The following is a 9,206-nucleotide window of genomic DNA, read 5'->3' as shown; positions in this document are numbered from 1 at the left end:
ATATATATATATATATATGGATATGGATTTCTCCTCAGAGTTGGATTACCCTTATTCTTCGGTACTGGATGACTTGCAGTCAGCGCCGTATATGTTCCGGGATGGATTTCCCTGGGCCGGATGACCATATGCAGTACCGAGTGGTGGAGCACTGGAGAGTGGGAGCACATGGTGCACCTCATACATTCTGTGCATTGGCATGTAGAGTTAGCTGAGCTTTATATTTCACATTTTTCAGATCTGTATATATTTTACTACTTGAGTTGTATTCCTGAACTGATAGCATGCCTACTTTTCTGCACAGTTTATTTCTATTTTCCTGTTGAGGTTACGTTCGTCACTACCTATCAGTCCATAGTTGGACTTGTTACTTACTGAGTTGGTATACTCACGTTACCCCCTGCACCTTGCATGCAGATTCAGGTACTTTCGGTCCCAATGGCAGTTATTGATCGAGGTTGCAGGATTTGGAGATTGTTGAGGTATCTGCATGGCGTTCGCAGGCCTTGACCCTCCTACTCTATTCTAGTTGTGTTTCAGTTGTATTCAGTAAACATTGTAGTAGACTATGCTATTTTCCTCTAGACGCTCATGTACTCCGTGACACCCTGGTTTTGGGCTTGTTGTATTGTATTATGAATTTTGCCTTATGTTCTAGACAGTTTATTTAGACGATAAATGTTTTCCGCAAATGTTTCCAATTTTAGTATTGTGGTTTTGGATTTCGTTTAGCTGAGGCTGGCCTAGTCCCACGATAGGTGTCATCACGACGGGTTGAGTTTTGGGTCGTGATAGCTCGACACTTACCAGTACATGGGGTCGGTTGTACTGATGTTGCACTCTGCACACTGTGTAGAATTTGGAGACGGTCCCGGCAGCGGCTACTAGAGAGCTCGGATCGGACACTCGCGGAGACTTGAGGTACGACTGTTCAGCGCTCGCAGCTCCTGGAGTCCCCATCTTCTGTTTATTTAGCTGTGAACTTTCATTCGAACAACTTGTTATTTACTTTAGACCCTTGTGTGTATTCAGGTTCAGGGAAATTGTAATAGATATTTGGCTAGTTCAACTCCCGCATTGTTCCTTTAAATTTGTTCAGTTATCTCAGTTCTTCTTTAATATCTATTTTAAACTGTTAAAAGGAGTAGATTATTTTAACGTTGGCTTGCCTAGCAAGTAAAATATTAGCCGCCATCACGGTCGCGATGGTGGGAATTCCGGGTCGTGACACAACCATTATAAAAAGATTTAATACGGTATTATGATGGTAAAACTTAGAATCTAGGACATACCAGCTCTAATATCATAGTAAACTGTGTGACCACACTATTATTTAATTATATTTTCAAACATAGGCAAACATTATACCACTTCATGCGATCAAAAGAAAAACCACCAAAGAAGAAATCGCTAATGCTCGTGCGTCGTTGTCCACGTAAATATTATTCAATGTGTCATTTATCATCAATATTATAAGTCCAATACTAAGAGGACCAATAAATATAATGCTACTAAGAGATTAAACCTACATAAATATAGTTCATTGCCAGAATATCACATTCCTCGTCATACTTAAGAAAGAATCAGTGATGAAACTGACAACTGAAGCTTTAGATGGGAAGGAAATTGGTTGAAGTTGTGTATTTATATTTACAGAATACCAACACCAAAACAGTGATTCATATTCTGTGGGATCTAATTTACACTAGATAGGAAAGTGCATATGAGATATCAATACAGTATTTCTTAACATGGAGCCAAGATATCAATTTTATGAGTTTTGAATTTTAATACAAGAACTTCAAATGCTAACAACTGGGTTTCGTTCTAAATTTGATGATATATTTGATGAACTTCTTAACATAAATACAGTGTTGAAAGAAAAGCAACTGAATTCGATCGAACCCAACACAAAAATAATTAGCTTCCTTGTTCCTCACAAAGGCATATATAATAAGTACGTGGTACTTTAGAAAGAGGAGAAACAATCATTTTCAGAAGAGTTTGAATCATCACAAGGAGAATGGTTGTGTCTACCTTCATACGTTGTTATTACCATACGACAATCTTCTGAAAGTCGTTCAACTCTCTTCTTTACTCTACAATTGCTATGTGTACATCTGTAGTAACTCCTGCAATATATACACCCATAAACTTAATGAAATTGTTGGCAAAAAACGTACACACAGCTTTTGCTACTAAATACTACTAAACAGGAACATTTACATACTATATAATATCATTTCACTAATTAATGTAAGACACTATAATTAATTACTTAGATGTCTCATCAGAGAAGTTAAAATTGAATTGAAACCAATTCAATTTTAAACTAAAACTCATAAATCATAATCTCTCTTTATACTAACTGGGCCAGAAAACAAAACGAAGAGCGACAAATTAAGAGCTTATTTTTGCAATTAAATCTTTTAGCAGAAAACATAAACAGCCAAAATTTAAGAAAAATTTTCATAATCCTAGCAGCAATAGGTATTTTACATATATAGCAATAAGATAAATACATCCCCTAGCAGAAAGCTATCAATTTGGATCGATAATCACATTTAAAAGAAATCTAAACCTTTAATTTTCTAACAAAAAGGATTTAGTTTATCTCATAATCTGCTCTTTTAAATTGATTCACGACCCTTCATTTCCATATATATTGCACGTGTTTTCAAACATTTGTCTCCCGTTTCTTTGCTAGGGGATATTTTTAATACAATAGTTATTTATCATTTTTATATACAAAAATTAAATGCTAATCAAGTTATACTATCCAAAAAAGACTTATGCTTATTGCTCACTTTACATAACGCATTTGTTCTCATTTACAAAAATAAAACTAATAAATTTGGAATATAACATGTATAATAATATACACCCCGAAGCTTGGAATATAACCTCATAACTGCAATAATATATGTTGTATAAATCATGTATAAATTATAATAAACTATGTATAAATTATAATAGATAAATTATACATGATGTAAATCTTGTATAAATTACACCACATAATATACCAAGTAAAAACCATGTATAGATTAATATTATATTTTATCATAAGTTCTTCAGCTATTGTGTATATTGATTGTATATTATTAATGTTAATAATAGTAGATAATAAATATATCCAAGGAATACATCTATACACAATATTATAATAGTATATCATTATGTATAAATGTGTATATATACAGTATAATAATGGTATTTAATAGTGTATAGATTTAGAATAATATTCTATTATGTATTAGCATAATAATATTGAAGAACAAAGGTATCTTCGACAAATACAATAATCCTATTTGAAGAAGATGACATAAATCAGCGAAATAGAAAATTCTTTGAGATTTTTCGTATTTGTTTGTTTATGGAAAGGAGAAAATATGCAATTTGTTTACACAATATTTGTGAAGATTGAAACGTTTTCCTTAAACATTGGGTGCTTGCATTTTGGCTGTTAAATAGGATGCCTCTTATAGCGGTATTTAAGGGATTGCAGTTAAATAGGATGAAGTATTTTTTTATAAATGCTATATCTGTAATAAAATCTGCTATATTTGGAATAAACAAAAATTAGTATTAGTTACGAAAATGATTTTTATAAAGAGACCATCTATGTAAAAAACTCAATCGGGAATAACTCCAACCCTTTGAAACGTGAGGCATAAGCAGAAGCTGATTCTTGATATGTCAAAACACTGTTAAAATAAAGCCTACGGAGTTATAATATCTAGTACACTCAATTGAAGATATGCTACTTATTTATGGAGGTAATCCTATTATCAATGTGGAAGCTTATTAGCTTATAAAAAAAGAATTCAATCGCACATAAGGGGTGTATTGGAAAAATATAATTGAGTAAACAAAAATATACCATTTCTAATAACTTGAGATTTTAAATGAGATTATGAAATGATAAATATAATTAAGTAAAAGTTGTACCATTTCTAATAGCGTGAGCTTTTAGATAAAATTATGAGATGATCACACGATTCAATAGAAAAATATTCAGTTTGATTTTTATTTTCCAGACCTACTATTTTGGTGGCTGGTTTGAGCTGTTGGAGAAAGCATAAACTAGACCTACCCCTTACACCCCCCCACCCCCCCACCCCCACCACCCCACACACACAAAAAAAAAAGGGAAAAAGAAAAAGCCCTTTGTTAGCCCAAAGGATAATGTGGAAATTCGGCTAGCTATTTCAAAGAGGGACTCAAGTTTAATGTATGCATTTCAAATTTCCGTTTGGATAATTATGCAAACGTCTCATTATACCCTGATGTAATATTTTATTTTAAGTGAAATTTACAAGTTTCAACAAGTCAAATTATATGCTACTAATAGCCTCTCATTATCTGATTGTATGATTGATTGAGCTCATGATTACAAATTTCTAAATTTCCAATATGGAAGAGAATATAATTATAAATATTTAATTCCTCATAAGAAGTTAATTGGAACTGTTCAATTTTGTAAAGGAAGGTGTATTTCTCTAGCAATAGTATTTCTTATATACTAACGACGAATTTGTTATTATCTTTTCCTAACTTTTTGTGTTATGCATTCAAAAAAGTTTCAGAAGATAATTCAAGAAAATAACTTATCGACTTTTTTGGATATGAATGTGCGGAGATGTTACAGCCAAATAATTTTTCAGAAATAATCAAGTTGAAGAGAGAAAGCCTATACTACTTTCTATGGTGAATATAGTCATTAGTTTAGAAAATGGTTATGGATAAAACTTGGATATGTTGAGAGTGTAAACAATTTTCATACTATCAGTATAATTTAATTTGTTATAGCAGCTTTATTGCCTAGGTCATTATGTCCAATGGACTTGTACTTGTAATTATTATCATTAATTAGGTGATTTGACAGTATAAAAGCTTGTTCTTTTCCACCATGAATTATGTCGAAAATGAAAACTCAATGTTTGTTAATTAGGGTAAAGATGATTACATACCTTGGATGAAGGCTATTCTTGACAACTTTTTGACCATACTTTCTCCATTTGTAACCATCATCAAGAACATCAATATCACTCTTTGTTTGGAAACAAAATCTTGGCTCTCTCAACTTTCTTCTCACTTTAACCTTCCCTGAACTCCTCCACCTACATAATTAATATTCGAATGAGCTTAATTAATTTTGAAAAGTTTATATATATATACAAATTCAAACCATAAAGAATTTATATAAGATAAAATTGTGTATAGTTCAACAGACAAAGAAAATTATGTTAAAAAATAAGGCTATTAAACCAAAAAGGAATTCAAAGTGTCATATTTTACCAAATATATTTGTAAAAAATTAATTTGTTAAAATTTTATTAACTAAAAAAAAACCTTCCTAAACATAAAAGAAGTATATATTGGTTAAAACTTTCCAAGTGTAAAATTTAATACTCATAAATCCAAATAAAGTCAAAGTAAAAACCTTCCTCGTGAAGAAATTGAGAAAGAATGAAACTTTCCAACCGAAGGGATTTGAAATCGAACGAAACTTTGTTGGTGAAGAAGAACTAATCTTTCCTGCGGAAGGAATTGAAAAATTAAATAAATTCTCTGAGATTTAAATTTTCCTAGTGTGAATTGGACGTCCCTGAAATCCTAATATGGAAAGAAATTGAACAATTAAAGTTCTAAATATTAGAACATTAATTAATTGACTATTTCTAAGTATTAGGTAACTAATTAAATGTATATTCCTAAATATTAGGAAAACAGTCAAATGACTATTTTGCTCAGTGTGAACTCTATTTCTAAACGGCAAAAAAGACAAATATTATTTCGATAAGGGCCTTCGTGCTTTTAATATAGTATAGATATATATTCTGATACCAAATAAATAAGTCATATGTTGTAGTTGTGCATTATGGCGCGTGACGCAACCATTAGATTTTGATATAAATCACAAAGAAGCTTCTCCAGTTTCATGAAAATTGTGTGAGAGAGAGTAGGTTTAGTTCTATTGAATGCCTCTACAACACTACCTGAAGAATGGCATTTGCTCTGCTGCTAGTCCTTGTAATTTGGTTCGTGAATAAGATTACGCTGGAATATATTATCAAAATTATAACATTAATTTGGATAGATAATATCCAAATTTAATTAAGGCTTCACCACTACTACTAGTTTTCAGCTTAGAATCCCAGTGATTCTTCCCCTTAAACGAGCTCTTTAAGGTCAGATTGGACTAGTGACTTCAGATATTAGATAATTAACCCGAAAAAACAAGACATCTTCTCAGAGAGATTTTTTTTTTTTTTTTTTTTTTTTTTTGGGCTTTTGGGAATTCTCTTGATCGTAAAGATTGAAAGATCATTTTACTTTCATCTAATTAAATAATTCCTAGAGAGAGAGAGAAAGAGAGAATACCACGAATTGTTACCCTCGCTGGCATTTCCGCTGCAATTTTCGTCAATAACTGCCTTGGGATCCACTATTTCCACCTATGTCAAGTTGATCACATAATTAAACAAAGAAAATAAATAAAATCACTTGAAATAAATTCAAAAATCAAAAAACAAAAATCCTAAAGGAGTTGATAACATCTACACTATGTTAGTATATTAATGTTAACAAGAGGCGCATAACATTTGAAACGAGTGAGTATAGCAGTATTTGTGAAATCGAAATCCTACCATATCAAGACTTATATATAGTCTAGCTGGGCCGGAGCTAGAGTGTAGCCAGCGGGTTCGGCCGAACCCAATAACTTTGGTTCGAACCCTGTATTTGTCTTAAAAAATCCATTGAATATGTATAAATTATTAATTTAGAACCCAGTAACTTAAAACGATTAGAATTACAAACCCATAAGCTTGAAATCCTGGCTCCGTCTAGCTGTATCGATGGTTTTCGTGTATGTTCAATTTTCATTATTTTCCTCCCCTTTCCCAAAACCCAAATGCAATAGAAAATAGTACATTTTAAGAAGAAAAACAAATTACCACCAAAGCTTATAGTTTAGATCCAAAAAACCTACCTGGTCGTTATTCCAGGAAGATCTATTGACAAGTTCACTGTGATAAAACCCTAGGGAACTGCTACCGTTATTGGTGGCAGCTGCTAGGGTACAGGTGGCGGTTGGTGGCGTCGCGCCATCAAGAGGAGAAGTTGAAAAACTCATGACCTGGTTTTGATGATGTTCAAAGTGATGTAAAAATCCCATTTCATGGATATTGGCATGAGGAGTTGAGACTTGTAAATCATAATTATTGTGTAATATCCTTTCTTGATGACCTCCTTCCATTGTCAAGATTTGAACCTGTGACCTTTAAATTACGAGGATAACAACTGATCTGATTTCTTTGATCATTTGAACATCTTTCATATTTTCATCATCAATGGCATGTTTTCGTACAACATGGTGGGCTTTTTCAGTCTGGTCAACTGGAAAAAATGGAGAAATCTTTCCTACTCTTCTGGCCTCTTTTATTTGTCTGTTGCCAATACACAGTACAAGAGAGAGAGAGAGAGAGATGATATAAAGTGAAGTTGATGAAGTTGTGGAATAATGAGGTCTTGTTAAGCATTAGATAGAATTTGAAAAAGATGCTATAAGACCAGAGCTTTAAAAAGGAGTAGTAAAAGACTGCAATAATATAATGCGACAAGAGTTTATAGATACTTTTCGACTTTTTACATTATTAGAATTAATTATTTCCATGATATTTAGTCTGTAAGATCAATTAGTAATGAGATTAACTTTTATCCACTGATAATGAAAAAACTTTTACACTATCAAGTTATTTATAAGATAATTACATTTAGTTGTTCATAATAAGTGAATCAGTTTATAATATATAATAACAAACTTGCTATAACATACTTAATTAATTGCACCGATTGTACAAAAAAGTTACATTGTTAGTGTATAAGTTAAATCCTTAACTAATATATATACAGGTCGGAAAAGTAAAACTTCTATACAATTAATATGTGATAATCTTGAGTCTCCTTATTATTTACTAGAGGATTAGGTAAAACACATGCTCGCGGCTTCTGCTAACCCTTAATACAATGAATTTATTTTCTTAAAAGGAACTAATTAAGCTCAACTTTATGTTTCAAGTAGTTCTACTAGCCTGTTTGGCCAATTTTTGGAAGTTAAAAATGCTTAGTTTTATTTAGAATATATTTATTTTAGAGAGCTGAGGTGTTTGGTCAAACTTTTAGGAAAGGAATAAAAACTATTGAGCAGTGGTAAAAGCACTTATTCAGAAGCTGAAAAAGATATCTTTTATTATAAACGCTTTTAAAACCTTGGTCAAACATAAATTATTGTTCTACTCTTAGCAAAAGAATTTTTCAAATGGGTTAGTCAAACACGATTGTTTTAGTCTTTAAAAAAATAAATCGAAAAACAAAATACATTGTTTAAATAAGCATTTTTTAAAAGCATAGCTAAAAAATTCAGTATCCGGTACATGTTGTTTTCAATCAACAGTATAAATCTTTTTAAGATGGTTTCATACTCCCTTTGTCTTATTTTATGTGATATTGTTTTGCTTTTCGAGATTCAAACTACTTAATTTTGACCGTACATTTGGACATAGAATTCTTTTATAAGTTTTACGAAATAAAATCTATATTTTTGGAATCTATGTAAAAAATAGCATAAGGCATAATAATTAATAGTTTAAAATATATAAATAGCATAGAAAAATATTGCAGTCAAAGAATTAATAGATTGACTCTTGAAATCTAAACACCTTCGTGTAAATTCGACGCAAGAAGTAGTAATCTAGCTAGTATGTTCTTTTTTGTTATGACACTTTCTCTTTGGTGTTTAAGTAGCTAGACCCAAAAAAATTGATTTCCAAGATCAATCTCCAAAATACATACAGTTACTTATAATTAAACGTTAAGAAAATTGAAATGCTGAACTGAACTTTTTGGCTTTCGGTGGAGTTTGACAGTTACAATTACTTCGAAACTAAGTATGCCATTTTGTTTTGCAACCGCTTTCATTTTTTTGTGGCTTTTTTCTTAATTTGTAAAAAAGTATATTTAGAAATAATTTAATTTTAAATTTCTCAATTTATCCTTAATGAGATAATTTATACTCACGCAAATATCTATAAATTATTTTATATACCACATGTTTCAAAAAGTTTTCATCTTTCTTAAGTTTCAAATACCATCACACAAAAAGAAACAAAGGGAGTAATTTTTTGGTTTGATTAGAAATG

General features: G+C 31.2%; 1 protein-coding gene across 1 annotated transcript; it reads right to left on the bottom strand.

The window, feature by feature from the left end:
• Positions 1 to 1,713: 1,713 nt before the first annotated feature.
• LOC109206164 (probable WRKY transcription factor 12) lies at positions 1,714 to 7,498 on the bottom strand. Its single transcript, XM_019368956.1, has 4 exons — positions 6,998 to 7,498; positions 6,388 to 6,461; positions 4,974 to 5,123; positions 1,714 to 2,132 (listed from the first exon to the last, which is right to left on the bottom strand). The coding sequence occupies exons 1-4, from the start codon at positions 7,262 to 7,264 to the stop codon at positions 1,970 to 1,972; spliced, it is 654 nt and encodes a 217-aa protein (XP_019224501.1). The 5' UTR covers positions 7,265 to 7,498; the 3' UTR covers positions 1,714 to 1,969.
• Between the last annotated feature and the right edge of the window lie 1,708 nt (positions 7,499 to 9,206).

This window comes from Nicotiana attenuata, unplaced genomic scaffold (assembly GCF_001879085.1).
Source record: "Nicotiana attenuata strain UT unplaced genomic scaffold, NIATTr2, whole genome shotgun sequence".
NCBI lineage: Eukaryota > Viridiplantae > Streptophyta > Magnoliopsida > Solanales > Solanaceae > Nicotiana > Nicotiana attenuata.
The sequence above is the reverse complement of the archived record's forward strand: the minus strand, read 5'-3'. Positions and strand labels throughout refer to the sequence as shown.